General features: G+C 35.7%; 1 protein-coding gene across 6 annotated transcripts; it reads right to left on the bottom strand.

The window, feature by feature from the left end:
- Positions 1 to 2099: 2099 nt before the first annotated feature.
- On the bottom strand, positions 2100 to 8403 carry LOC127100627 (nuclear poly(A) polymerase 1). 6 transcript variants are annotated; one of them, XM_051037866.1, is made up of 13 exons: positions 8244 to 8400; positions 7791 to 8057; positions 6254 to 6865; positions 6085 to 6162; positions 5544 to 5651; positions 5205 to 5267; positions 4954 to 5115; positions 4526 to 4807; positions 4095 to 4424; positions 3830 to 3997; positions 2892 to 3704; positions 2657 to 2727; positions 2100 to 2518 (listed from the first exon to the last, which is right to left on the bottom strand). In XM_051037866.1, exons 3-13 carry the CDS (start codon positions 6374 to 6376, stop codon positions 2479 to 2481), a joined length of 2238 nt encoding a protein of 745 aa, XP_050893823.1. In that variant the 5' UTR covers positions 6377 to 6865; positions 7791 to 8057; positions 8244 to 8400; the 3' UTR covers positions 2100 to 2478. The 6 variants fall into 6 exon arrangements, with proteins under 6 accessions (XP_050893823.1, XP_050893826.1, XP_050893824.1 ...); XM_051037869.1 differs by lacking the exon at positions 7791 to 8057 and having other exon boundaries at positions 8244 to 8403; XM_051037867.1 differs by lacking the exon at positions 8244 to 8400 and having other exon boundaries at positions 7791 to 8181.
- Between the last annotated feature and the right edge of the window lie 5998 nt (positions 8404 to 14401).

A 14401-nucleotide genomic window follows, 5' to 3' on the forward strand; every position in this document is an offset into this window, starting at 1 on the left:
AAAATCTTCACCTTCCATTTTCTCAAATGCTGCTTGATACTTTTCAGCAGCATCTAGCATCAAATAACATGAGTTCCACCTTGTCGGAACATCTAGACAGAGAAGTTTCTTGCAATTAATTCTAGCAAACTCAATACATTCTTTGAACTTTGCAGATCTTTGGGGTGATGACCTAACAAATCTAACATCATTTCTAATGGCAGAAATGGATAAATCATTCTGTTTTAAACCATCACGAACCACCAGATTTAAAATGTGTGCACAACAACGAAGATGAAAGAAAGATCCATCACTCATTAAACCATCCATATTATCAATCCTCTTCTTCAAATAAGCAACAACTACATTCCTTATTCCCCATTCCCTTAAAATCTCTTCAACTTTTCTACCAATTGTCTCACCCTTATGATTAAGAACTAAACAAAAACTTAGAATCCTATTTTCATACTTCCAATCATTGTTAATGAAGTGTGCAGTTAGGGTCATATAATTAAGATTCTGAATGGATGTCCAACAATCAGTGGTTAAGGCTACCCTATTGCAATCAGATTTGAAATAACCTTTCAATCTTGCTTTTTCATCAACAAAAAGTTGAAAACAATCCCTCGCCACAGTTCTCCTTGATGGAATAGTTAATTGGGGTTGTAATTGTTTGCATAACAACTTAAAGCCTTCCCCTTCAACTACCCTAAAAGCATGTTCATCTAGGATCACAAAGAGAGCAATAGCCTTCCTACAAGCTGCCAAATTAAATCGTTGGCTTGCGGCAACCAAGCCACCACCCTCTCCACCGGCAAAGGAGAGGGCAGTTTGAGTAGGATCATTTTGTGGCATCTTGGTACATACTTTTGTATGAGCAAGCATGTTAGATGTCCCATGGGTTTTTGGATCACACAAATATTTCTTATGACAGTGTTTGCAAGCAGCTACTGCTTCAATTTCATTAGGCAATTTAATAAAATGGTCCCAAGCAGGAGAGGATTTCCTAGGACCATTAGCATTTTGTTTTCTCTTCTTTCCAAGTGGAGGAAGTCCAACAACATGAATTTCATTGGTAGCAACATCAGTTGCACCAACACCAGATGTTAATGAAGAAGGTTGGTTTTGAGTAACATTCTCCATTACTGGAAATTAATGAAGATTATAATCAACACACAACCAACATCATCAACTCGTTAAGTGTTTATAGGCTTAGTTTCAAAGTTTGTTACATTTCCTTTCTCTAATGATACTTTTATGTGCTGAAATTTATTGTTTAATTAAGTAAACTTAGTTATATTTTGTTTATTGTTGTATGCATTTTCACTTATGATAACAATAATGACTTAAAGGACCTATTACCTTAAACTTTCAATAAGGTAGCAAACAGAATATTCAACATGATATATCGACATAGGCATACAAAACATACATAAAATAAACTAAACTTACTGTTATTATGCAAATTTCCAGCTCCTTGCATTTCTACCGCCTCTTCCATATCTCGATAAAAATAAAACAAATGGAGTTATTAAAACAGTATATAAAAGATTAAAGCTCTTAAAACATAAACAACGATCTAACCTTCCATTAACTCAAAGAACTCTTGAAATTACAAAACCTGAAAATACAAAATCTGAAATCAAGAACAAAGAAAGACTTAGTGTTTAGAAAGCAAATACGAACACAAAAGAACGTGATTAAGAGGGATAAGGATACAAATGATTCTCTGCTTAGTGATGATGAAGAAGGAAATGACGGTGATGACGGCGGAGGAGAGACATAGATATCGATTTTGTTTTACTTTTGGAGATGAAGCAAGGTGACGGCGCTAAAGCTTTAGGGTTCAGAGGGGTGGACGGCGCTAAAGCTTTAGGGTTGAGAGGGGCGCTAAAGCTTTGGAGGAGAACTCTGATTTTGTTGGGCCGCTAAAGTTTTACTTTTCGATTTCAAATTTTAGTTTAAATGGATCCGGTAGTCATAGGGTAGTGAGGCACATATATTTCGAAAATAATTGATGTGATTTAGGTAAATGATTCAACAACAAAAAATTTATTGAGACCAAAATAAACATTGAGGATAAGATTCAAGACAAAAAGAGTATTAAATATAAAATAAAATTGAATGAAATAAATTTATGTTGTATTATTTGAACAACAACTTCGTTTCATTTTATACAAAAATATATAAACAATGGAATGAATTCTACATTTCACCGTCTCATTCCATACAAAATTATATAAACAATGAATTCTACACTGAACAATCTATATATGCTACGGCTATTCCACTGTTTGAGTTCCTAAATTTTAGATTTGGATTTTGCGGCACTTTGAGAATTCTGACGTAAAGCCATGTCTGCTATAAAAAATCTAACCATTCATAGAAATCTTATACTCTAAATTGAAAATGATCACAAACATGTTTGATTGCTCCATGTTATTCTAACTCGGTGCTTATTTGCAGTAACAACATTATTGTCAATCAGAAAGCAAGATCTTAGGAACCTTTGTCAGCAGATTTGCCCAATGTGGTGAACCTGAGAATAAGAAATGAATGATCAACCAATTAAACATGATCCAGCTTAACTATGATATAAACTTCCAAGCCAATTCCAAGAATATTGAAATCAAACAAATCATGACAAGTAGAAACTGCTAAACAAATTATGTTTTACCTAAATGCTGGCTTCCGCTGTGGCACCGGTGCATGATTCCTACTTGACAATGGAGGTGTTAGCTCAGCAGGCTTTATAAAAAGGGAAAGAGAGAAAGAAAAAACAGAAGTCAGAGAAATTTCTTAATGTTATTCCATGGCTGAAATAAAAACAAAAACCTGTAAGATATATGATAATACTATTGTTGCAAAATGGTTGAGAATATTCCAAATGTAAGATATATTAAGATGTTAACCTCAAGCTCCTCTAAGCTCTCATTGGAGTGTATATGAGTTGAACTATTATTTTCTTTTTGAGAAAAAACTGGTTCTGCTGCCACTATAGACTCTGAGCATGGAGAGTTCAATTTGATGTTTTTCATGTTCCTGCCAAAATCTCTGTCTTTATTTCTGTACTCAATATCATTTTCAAGTTCATCAGGTTCTTCTGAAAAGGCTTGATGTGCATCATATGGACCACGCGTAATATTTTCGATACCGAGCTCTTCTGCTTCTTTAGAACTAGATATATCAGTAGCAGTAAGTAGAGGGTTAATTTCTGAGATGCTTTTCTCCTTACCGGTGTCTCTGTTCCCAGAAGAGTACTCCCCTGAAAAGGGCTTGGAATTTCTCAATGCATCCACACTATCTTCTGCTTGCTTTCTCTTCTTATCATTGGTATCTCCTAACACGGCCACTTTACCTTCTTGAGATTTTTCTGCTTGACCATGGCCAGAAACCCCAAGCTCTGAACTTCGATTACTCACCCTGGTTACATTGGATGGGCAGTTAGGCCGAACACCACCAGGAAATACAAAGACAGGTATATCGCGGCGTTTCACATGGGTGACAAATATATTCATTCCATGTTTCCATCCAACGTAGTTATTGACAAAATGCTTAAATTCGTCAATGGTTGGTCTTATATCAAATGGTTCTCCTTCTTTGGCAGGAACTCCTTGCTTAAGTTGCAGACCCATGAAGTAAGAACAGTGCAGAGGTCTAGATTTGTCTGGAAAATCCTGAGGATGTGGATGACACTGAAGCATGCCATCAGTGTCCCTCTCAATCTAAATGCAGAAGGGGAAAGAACAAATTTGCACCCCACAACTTTTTTTCAGAAAATAAACAAATAGAAGGAGAGGAGAGAAAGAAAATAAATGAAACTATAAACAATAAAACTTAAAGTAAATACCTTCAATGTTAACTGGCGCAAGCGGGACATAACCCAGCCTTTCCAGTTTCTAAGATCATCAGGATTCTCTGCTGAAATGTCTATCTGCAAATAATTCTTATAAGCTTCAAAAAATGGAAAGGACTCAAAAAGAGTATCCCAATCAGCCTTTTTCTTAGCCTCCATATCCTATAAAATATCAGAAGCAATATATTAAGCACCGCAAAAACAAACATTTTGAACCATACATCATAACATCGCACTTTTTCAAAATAAAGAATGCTACCTCACAAATTTCACCTCCCCTTTTAAACTCCTCCGTTATGATACGCAATGTACTTGACGACACATTGTAGCTAGAATTCATGCAAGGATAAGCGGGAGTAATTATTGGCATTCGATGGTTCTTATCACTCGGATGTTTTCTAGGATCCCAAATTCTAAGTCCAAGACAGTCTTCTCTAATTTCACAAAGCATTACTGGGTTTGGCCATTGCCATTGTGTATATACCCTAAAGAATCGAGACACCAATATATTCGGCAGCGCATTCGGATATAGCTGGCATATTCGGGCAACAAGCAATGCCCAGTTTATACCACCAAGAAAACCTGTAACCTGCCCATGACATATCATGAAGAAAAGTTAACTAAACCAGAAAAGTTAAAACAGAAAATGAACACCACATAAGTCATCTAGAGAACAAAATTTTCACATACATTAGAATAAATGCCACGACGCTTAGCCCATAACTTAATGCATCTCAATGTCGTACGATAGTTCTGCGGTTCAGAAATGGAAATATAACCAATTATAGGAAAGCCAGAAGTCACATCAAAGCTGAACATAAAAATTCTATCTTTGTCTATGAAATTTATATCAAATACCTGAACATTTGGAACCAAATTCAAGATTTGATCAGTCACTCTACAGCCATTAAGACTGAGAACAGATTTTTCGTCTGCATTTTGTAATATCGATTCCTGTGATAAATCCAAGTCCTATCCAACAAAAACAAAACAGTATTACTTAGTGGTTAATAAAACTGTAAAATACAATTACACTTTAAACTAGTCTCAAGCAAAATGTAGAGGAGATGAACGGAGGTGTATTTGACACATCAAAAAGTCTTCCACAAATTACTTACTTCAGGAATAACCCACAAAGATAAATTTGCATAAAGGAGATCCATAGAGACATTGTTGAACTTGAAACCCATCACTGGGACACGAGCACCAGGCACTGGGCGCAACTCTGTCACTTCAGGCATCTTAGATAGCATTTTATGTAGCTCACCAAAGAAATCTTCCTATAGCCAATTCAAATAATAATTTTAGCAAGTAGAAGTTATGACCTGAAAAACCTACATCTACGTTAAAAAATGGCAAGAATCATCACATCTCTGGTTGTATGTCTAGGTCCCACACAAAGAACATCAATATCTGCTCCAGGGCCATGCACCTACAAAATTTGAATTAAAAATGGTAATATAATAAAACCAACAAAATAAATTATTGAATAGATACATCACATTTGACATGAAAAGATATAAATAGAAAATAATTGATCTATTAGAATGGCAAGCCATATGACAATGCCGTCCTAATCATCTCCTTCCCGAATTCTCTGTTCATAAAATAGCCCAAGCTTAACATACAATGCCAAGATAAAAAGTGCAAGTAAGTGTGAGGGAGCACGCAAACAAGAAAAGTTTAGAAGGAAAAACAGCACTTATACCCCTAGGCGATAGGAGCCAAAAGTAAAAATCTTGGCATTTGCTTCCCGCACGATTTGTTCGTTAAATCCCTTTGCACGCGTAATGGTTTTGACCCAAATCTTCACAATCTAATTCATTTCACAACATCACATCCAAAATACATTAATTCATAAGGAGCCCACCACTTATCCAAGATGGTATAACATGAAATGCAACAAGAAAATAAAATTCATATAAATGAATACACAAACCATAAACTCGATATTATTTCCGGAGAAGGCGTATGCTTCTTTACCTCGGTTTCTTGGTATTGAAATCACACAAAAATGGACAATTCAAATAAATGAGTACACAAACCCTAAACTCGATAATATTTCCGGAGAAGGCGTATGCTTCTTTACCTCGGTTTCTTGGGATTGAAATCACACAAAAATGGACAAAATAATCTCCATTGTTCAAAATAAATCGACAATTATATGCGCGGCGAGTATAGCAAATCAGAAATAAGTTTGAATATCATCCGTCAATTTCCATACAATCAATCGACAAAGTAAATTCAACCTGGTCTAGTCTGCCTAGCACTTCCTCCCTGCAAATTGCTTCCTCCCGACTCTCATACAAGCCGGCGTCTTGCAAGTACTGAAATCCAAAATCAAGGTTCAGCCCAAGAAAACTAGTAAAAGCTCAAAAGTAATGACTAATCAATTCACTATAATGGCAGAAACAGAACCTTGTCGAGTTCAGTGGACTTGGCGACATCATATTCAGTCGGTCCACTCGATGAGATGGGTCCTGTTATCCCTAACCGCTGCTGCAGGCTGCTATTGCGGTTGCTCAACCCAGGGCTCCCCATCAACAAATTGTTACACTTTCTCTTCTTTTTTTTGAACTAGTATTACTACAATAACTATATATATTTTCTTCCAATGTTATATAAAGGCTATATAATTAGTTTCTTTCCAATAAAAATATACAAAACAATATGAATAAGAAAAGTAAAAATAAAAAACATTAATAACAGAGTGATTATTATGCAGTAATGTGTAAGATGAATTCAAAGCTATAAACTTTGATTATTAAGTATAGATGAATAATTACAAAAGAAGCAACGAAGAATTAGTTTCTTTGAGATAATAAAAAAAACAGAAAAAATAGATTACATATGAAGTAATTAAGAAACGAAACCCTAACAAATTAAATCGGCATAAAGCAACAGTGAAAAGCATAAAAAAGATGTATGGAATCCGATTAACAGCGGCACGGTGTAGATGTTGAGGCGTGGTTGAAGTTGAAGCTCAAAAAATGTTGAACTCCGGTGAGAATAGAATGAGGAGAAGAAAACCTGTAGGGAAAGTTAGACGGTAAGAAAGAGGAAGAAAGGGAAGAATGACATGAAATGAAAGAGAATGAGATTGAGAAATGCGTGGTTACTTGAAGGAAGTTGGAGGTTTCACGGTAGGTGCAATGCAATGCAATGCTCCAATTAGAAATATTTTCCAAACTAGTCCTTACTTGTTAAGGTAGTTAGTTAGAAGAAATAAGGCATCATATTAGGGATGTCAATTTTTAATACTTCATTTCCTTCATCTTGTCTCTTGCCTCTTAATGGAGGATTTAGCATTTGAGTAACTCAATTAGTGGAGTTAATTAGATCATGGCATGATTAGTAATTAGAATGTAACAAGGGTAATTTAGTCAAATTAGAAGTAAAGTATTTAAGTTAAATTGTTGCCAAAAAAGTTCATTCTCATTTGGTTATTTCTCTCTACATATTAGATTTTGAAAGTAAAGAGAATTAGAGAGGAAGAGGGTGGTCTGAGAGAAAATGATAAGGAAAAGAAAGCTTGCAAAAAAAATGTGTATCTTGTTGCATGTATAAAGAGTAGTATTGTATTCTGGAAATTGAATAAGTTGTCCATTTTGAGTTCATCACCATCCTCTCCATTCTCTTTCCATTTCATGTTTCTCTAATTTAAAGGTGGGGTTCTTAGATAGAATTTGGTAGCCAATTTAGGTTTCTTGCATGTTTGTGGTTTAGGGGTTTAAATCCTTTAATGATGCATGTTTTGTTTAAATTCTTGATAGAGATTGTATGTTTGACCATATCTAGTTGTGAATTTATTGCTATATGTGTGTCATATTGATTCATATGTGTTTGGTTGAGCTTGATGAGTGTTTGAGTTGTGTATGAGGATTGTTTTAAAAATATAATGCAGAAAATTGAAACTTTGGTAAAATGATGAACGTCAACCTCAATGACGGACTACCTGACATTCCCCCAGACTAGAACCCCAAACGTCAGCCTCCATGACGGGTTGGGTGACGGTTGTCAACTTCCGTGATTGGTCACCCTGAATGCCCAGATCGAAATGACGGTCGTAATATGAGGTGACGGGCTAGATGATGACCATCAGCCTCATGATGATCAGATCGTCATTCTTTCTTCCTCGAGCCATGGTTTGATGGGAAAATGACACTTCTTGATTAGGATCTTCTTTTGTCTTGTTAGTATGCTATGTTCAGTTTGATTTGGACTGTAATAACATGTGTACTGTGTGTGTTATTCTGCTGATTAGTAGTTAAGAAGTAGCATGAGTTTCATTGATAATTGAGTGGAGTCACTAATTAACAATGAATCATATAACATGCTAAGCTCCTAATCTATTAAAGAACAAGTAAGAATATGAAGTGAGGAAAAACCCTAGGTTAATATAGGTTACCTGGTGTTGAGTCATTCGAATATGTAGTCTTACTTTTAGATGGTACGTGTCGTGAATGTTAGTTCCAAAGCAAACTAAGCATATGCTTGTGCGGGGGATATCAAAGCTCTTTTAGGGATGTCTGAGGAATTGTTATTGATACCGAGAGAAATTTAATTGGATGTACATTACCCATGTTCAGGATTATATTAGAAGCGGTGATTGGGGAAAGACATTTCGTATAGAGTTGGATGTTTGTGACCCGCATCCATGCATATATGAGAGGCGGTGGCCAGGAAGAGATATTCCATATAGAGTTGGATGTTTGTGACTCGTGACCAGGCCTATATGAGAGACGGTGGCTGAGGAGAGCTATTATGTATTGCAAAAGAAGTTTGTGACCTGTGACCAGGCTTATATGAGAAGTAGTGGTCGGGGAGAGACGTTCCTCGTTTGGTAGGGAATATGTGACCCATGTCTAAACTTGTTTGAAGAGTTATGGCCTAGGAAAAATGTCTTATTCATTCATTATCTCCTGAGGTAGACATTGGGTTGTATGAACCTGAATCATGGTATTCACAAACCATATGAGATCGATCGGATTTCAGATTCTCGTGCTTGCATGATCGTATAATATGCAAGGTTGAGAAAATACTTTTCATAAATAGAACTCAGTATGAAAGTACCTTGACCGAGCGCACCCATAGTGTAATATCTCATATTCCCTTAAATGCTCAATTGCTTGTCAATTGAGACCAATTGAGTTTCTAAGTACTCTATTTGTTATCAGTTGAGACAGATTGAGCTCTTATGTGCTCTAGTTATTGTCAGGTGGGACAAATAGAGTAACTAGTGAACTCATAAGAGATTCATTCTTAATCAAAGAAATTAACCATTCTTAATAAGTTCGAGAGGGGACATTTTGATAACATTAATAATTGTTCATTTGGTCTAGTAGTAAGAAATATTAAAGGATGGTATTTTCTTTCTAAATTTTCTAAATCACATATTATTATATTATATGTTATATATATATATATATATATATATATATATATATATATATATATATATATATATATATTTGTGTGATGGAAATAGAAAGAAGAAGAAGAAGAAGAAGAAATACATCAGAAAAGAGAGAAAAGGATAAGAGAAAAGAAGATAAGAGAAGGGAAGAAAGAAGAAGAAAAGCTTTGGAAGAAGAAGAGGAAAGCCACGTGACCAACATCCTCACCACCAATTCATCTCAATTTCATCACCATCTTTCTTGCTAGAGGTGAGTTCCTAGTTAGATTAGCCTTGGATGGGAGAAATCCATGTGTGGGAAACTAGGGTTTTGTGTATTTATAGCATGATCATGAGACTATATGGTAATACTTGTTCTACTTGCTACTTCTTGTTGTATTAGAACCATGATTTACTTGTTGTTTTTTATCATGACATGATGTCCGTGTTCATGTTCTTGGAGTCATGGATCATAATATTATGTCATGTTGTTTTTCTTTAAGGCATGATGTTCTTGTTGTTCTTCATGTATATTTTGTGTAATCCATGTCTTATTGAAGCTTAGGGGTGCAAAAATCATGAGATTTAGGGTCAAAATTGTGTTTCAGGGTGTTCCGGAAGTTGAAATTCTGCTACGCTCGCTACTAGCACGCTACAAGCCCAAACTTATGTTTCTTCGAGCTACAATCGCACTACAAGCGCAACCCCTAACATTGGTGGCATATAGCCCCAATTTCTGACGCATAGCGCCGCTGACAGCTTTACGTTTTTCCCTCTGCATTATTTGTGAGAAAAAATGAGTTTCGTAACTCAGGATGAGACGCAGTTGGCTGCGTTGGAAATCTAGTTAAATGCTCTACTGCTTTATGATATAAAATAATGCTTATATGTAAATTGTCACTTTGTTTATGGTATTATACTATTATGCATGTGTAGCACTTGTTTCCCTGTTTCCACCTTAAAACAGGAATCATAACTTCGGTCGACATGAGGTTGAATATGTTGGAATATTAATCTAATGATATATCCTTTTATGAAGTACAAATATGCATGTATTTTGATTAATGCTTGATGAGAAATGATGAACTCTTATGCTTATATTATTAATTGTTGTTTGTATATATTGTATAATTATAAGATTAAAATCTTATGAAGATGAGTGAGAAAAACCTTAGGAGTATAACTCGACTAATGACTTAGAAAGATAACTTACGTCGTGAATCAACTTAAGTGGTGATGCTTGGACGCAACGGTACCTCGGCGAGTATCGCGGACAAGCATTTTCCTGATTAATGAACCAATAAGCTTTGTATGGAACACGTGAATTGATGGATATAATTACTTGAGAAATTATGCGTAACATGACAATTGGTGAATGTATCACCTAGTATTTGATGGATAACATGAGGATTGGTTTGACATTTTGGTGAGGAACCTTTGTTCCGAAAGTACTATTTGAAATTCTGGTATCAGATATAAGATGTCGAAGGTAATGTCACGACACTAATATCTGTTAACACACAATGGATAAAGATACAGAATGGTAAAGCAAATAACACAAGCAATTGTTAACCCAGTTCGGTGCAACTCACCTACGTCTGGGGGCTACCAAGCCAGGAAGGAAATTCACTAAAATAGAATTAGTTCAAAGACTCTCCATACACTTCAACAAGTTATAGTCTTTCTCACCTAATCGCTACCCGTGCAATTTCTACCTAAGCACTCTTAGATATGAGAACCCACTTACTTCCCTACAATCACACACCAGTGATTTTAAACAACAATCCCTTGAGAAAAGAAAATACTTTTCAATTACACACTCTTGATTTTACTTCACAGTTTCAATCAAGAAGACACACTCTTGATCTTGCTTCACAGCTTTGATCAAGAAGACACACACTCTTGCTTAACAGCTTTAGAGTGACAAATTACAACCATAAATCAGTCCAATTCAATCATCAATGGATGACTTGAATGACCTACAAGTCTCACGACTAAACAGACACAAACCCTAGCTCTCTCTCTCTATATTTTGCTCAGTATTGGTTGTGTGTTCAAACAGGTTTTCTAAGTCCCTTTTTATAGAAGCATCCAGCTGGGCTTGGACATCTTAAAAACCCTAAATCTATTTTTCAATCAAATCTTTTTATAACAGCTGGTTAGATCTCCTTGGAAAATAAGTAAATCTGGTTCTAATCCATGATTGAATGCGCCAGCTAATCATATCTTCAATCATCCAAAGATTGCCATTAATTGTGCAATCACAAAACACCAGACATTCATACTGAATGTTCTGTGTACAGGATGTCATGACATCGGGTCTGGCATTCTGGAAAAATCCTGCATAATCCAATAATTCCTTTTATAACTTCCAGCAGGTACAGCCATATCAGATGCCATGACCTTGTGTATGTCATCTGAAACAATCCTACATGAACATGTCTTTCATTTAAGCTCCAGCAGGTACATCCAATATCAGAAGCCATGGCATTGTATGTGGCATTCTGAAACAATTCTGCATGAACATGTTCTTGAACTCCAGCAGGTACATAGGATATCTCATGTTAAGACATCACACATAACATCTTGTGAACACTCTTTGTTTTATCAAAATTGCTGCCAACACTTAGAATCAACACTATTTGGTGAGGAGCCTTGCTCCAAAAGTCCTATTATTGTTGTGAACCATAATCACGTATTCGGATAGTGATTGGCACGTACCATTTTAGAGGCATACATAAAGCTGTAAATAGGGATGTTGCACTAATGATTCGTGCCTCAATTGGGTTTGAGTCCTAACCATGGAGGACATAGGGGAAATATGGACACCTAAGTGGGTCAAAGTCCCATATGGTGAAATATACTCCAAGTAAGTTCGAGTCCCATACGAGTGACGGTCATTTGAACTAGGTTTGAGTCTCATAGATGGCTTGATATCCACCGTAAAAGTCAAATCAGATGAGCGTACGTGAATCGGACATGGACTAGATGTAGGTCCCTTTGGGGGTTGATGTTTTGTGGCTTCTGAATAGTGATCAATTGAGTTATAAGAATTCTGGTGACATGTTTCCATACATTGAAAATATCCCTTAGATACTAAGTCATAGTTACATTTTGTATGTGATACACAAGTAATGAAGATAAAGGCTTAAGTTAGGATTCGATTAGAAAACCCTATAGTACCAAGTGCACCCATAAGATAGGGGAACCCACTGAGATTATTATCTCATCCCAATATCGTTGTTGTTTTTCAAGTATTTCTACAGGTTGAATCCAAGAGAAGTTGCAAGATGATGTTTCAAAAGATTATGGCTTTTGTGATCTTCCAATGTGGATTATGTGCAATGAAGAATATTGTACATATATCTTAAATTTTATTTTAGGCTTTACTGTATAACATGTGCCATTGTTTTATATTTTATTTATGGACATGTGTATATAATGATGACGTTAGGCGCTTATGTTGTATTAGTGCCAAAATTAACACTTGTATGGTATTATTCTAGATATATATTATACATGGTGTTACAGTTGGTATCATAGCAGGTTGATTCTCGACCTAGTTTTGAAACATCATAAGTAAATTTATTTCTGCCACATATGTATGTTTAGCCAACATGATTCTTAATATCACTGTATGTAGTATTGGGTATGATCAACCTAATTCTATGTGCGTGGTAGGTAGGGTCATGGTTGAGCGACCACGAGGACTTTGAAGGTTGTATATATCTTGTACTTTGAAAGTAGGCTCTAGTTAAGAGTTTAGAAATAAGGAGAACGAATAAGCTCAATTGAAGTCTTAGTAAGAGTTGTGATTCAGGTAATGTGGAATTGAAGGGTGGTGTATGGTTCAAGTAATCAAGTAGTGCTAATGGAGTTGGAAAGTTGAGAATTTCTATGGGATGAATTTTTCGAAGTTTTAAAAATATGTGAATCTGTTAGTAGAACAAGATTAACCCACTGATATGGAATAAGTATTGTAGGTATTACATGCAGTAGAAGGGAAACGATGTTTTTTTGCACGTATGCCATAAGGTCTGGAAGTAAGGTCGTATATTGGTGTTTCATCTTTTAAGGTCACTAGAGCATCTTGGAAGAATGAGAGTACTTCAGGGAATATGTTTAGAACGGTACCTTACAAGCAGTTGAGTGCTCGAGAGATAAAGATGTTAAGCATCTTTGTTAGGGTTATAAGGTAGTGGTGAAGTATAATAAGAGGTTCGAGGACATGATTTCATATTTTAAGCAGGACATGTATGCACTAGACGGAAGGTATGAGATAAACCAAGTGTACCTAGTCTTAGAAGGAAGATCGGGTTCATGATGGTTCCTGCTGAGAAAAAAGACCAAGTATTATGGATTCAAGGAATTCTATTAGGATGATTCTATTATTGGAATTAAGAGAATTACTTTAGAAGATGCGCAAACACAAAGTTTGGAGAAGTGTAAATCTTGCAGTACAACTATTGTAACAGAATGCATTTTAGATAAAGGCATAGTGGGATCATAAGATTTCATTGAGGCTAAGATACGGGTGTTGGTGTAAGCCCTAGAGGCCAATACTTTTGGTACTTGTATCGAATTATTTATTAATAATAAAAGGCTTTTTCTTTATTATGTTTGTCTAATAAAGTCCCTAGAATAGATAGTCAGTTTAATGTATCAAGTGTGACTTAATCATGAGATCACATTAAACATAAGGACACTATTCTTAAAGTATCCATAGTCGAGCTTTATTGTGAAGTGGGATAATATTAAAGCATTAAGACTATTATGTATATAGACTGATGATCACATCTCATGGATCATGGATAAGGAGTTATCAAGTCTTAAACATAGGTATGAATATTAAGAGTAATATTTATACTGGATTGACCCGCTATGAGAATACTATATAGAATGTTATGCAAAGTGTCATAAGTTATTCTCATGGTAATAATGGTGTATACCACCCTTCGACCCGAAACCACTATGGACCCTAGATGTAGAGTCGAGTGCCTTATTGCTGATCAAACATTGTCCGTAACTGGATGACCATAAAGACAGTTGATGGGTACTCCACGAAGCATGCTAATGGACATGAGTGACCTAGATGGAATTTTCCCATCCTATGTAACAGGATAAATGTCTATGGGCCCAATATTAAACTGGACAAGGATGACACGGTCTAT

This window comes from Lathyrus oleraceus, chromosome 7, assembly GCF_024323335.1.
Source record: "Lathyrus oleraceus cultivar Zhongwan6 chromosome 7, CAAS_Psat_ZW6_1.0, whole genome shotgun sequence".
Classification (NCBI taxonomy): domain Eukaryota; kingdom Viridiplantae; phylum Streptophyta; class Magnoliopsida; order Fabales; family Fabaceae; genus Lathyrus; species Lathyrus oleraceus.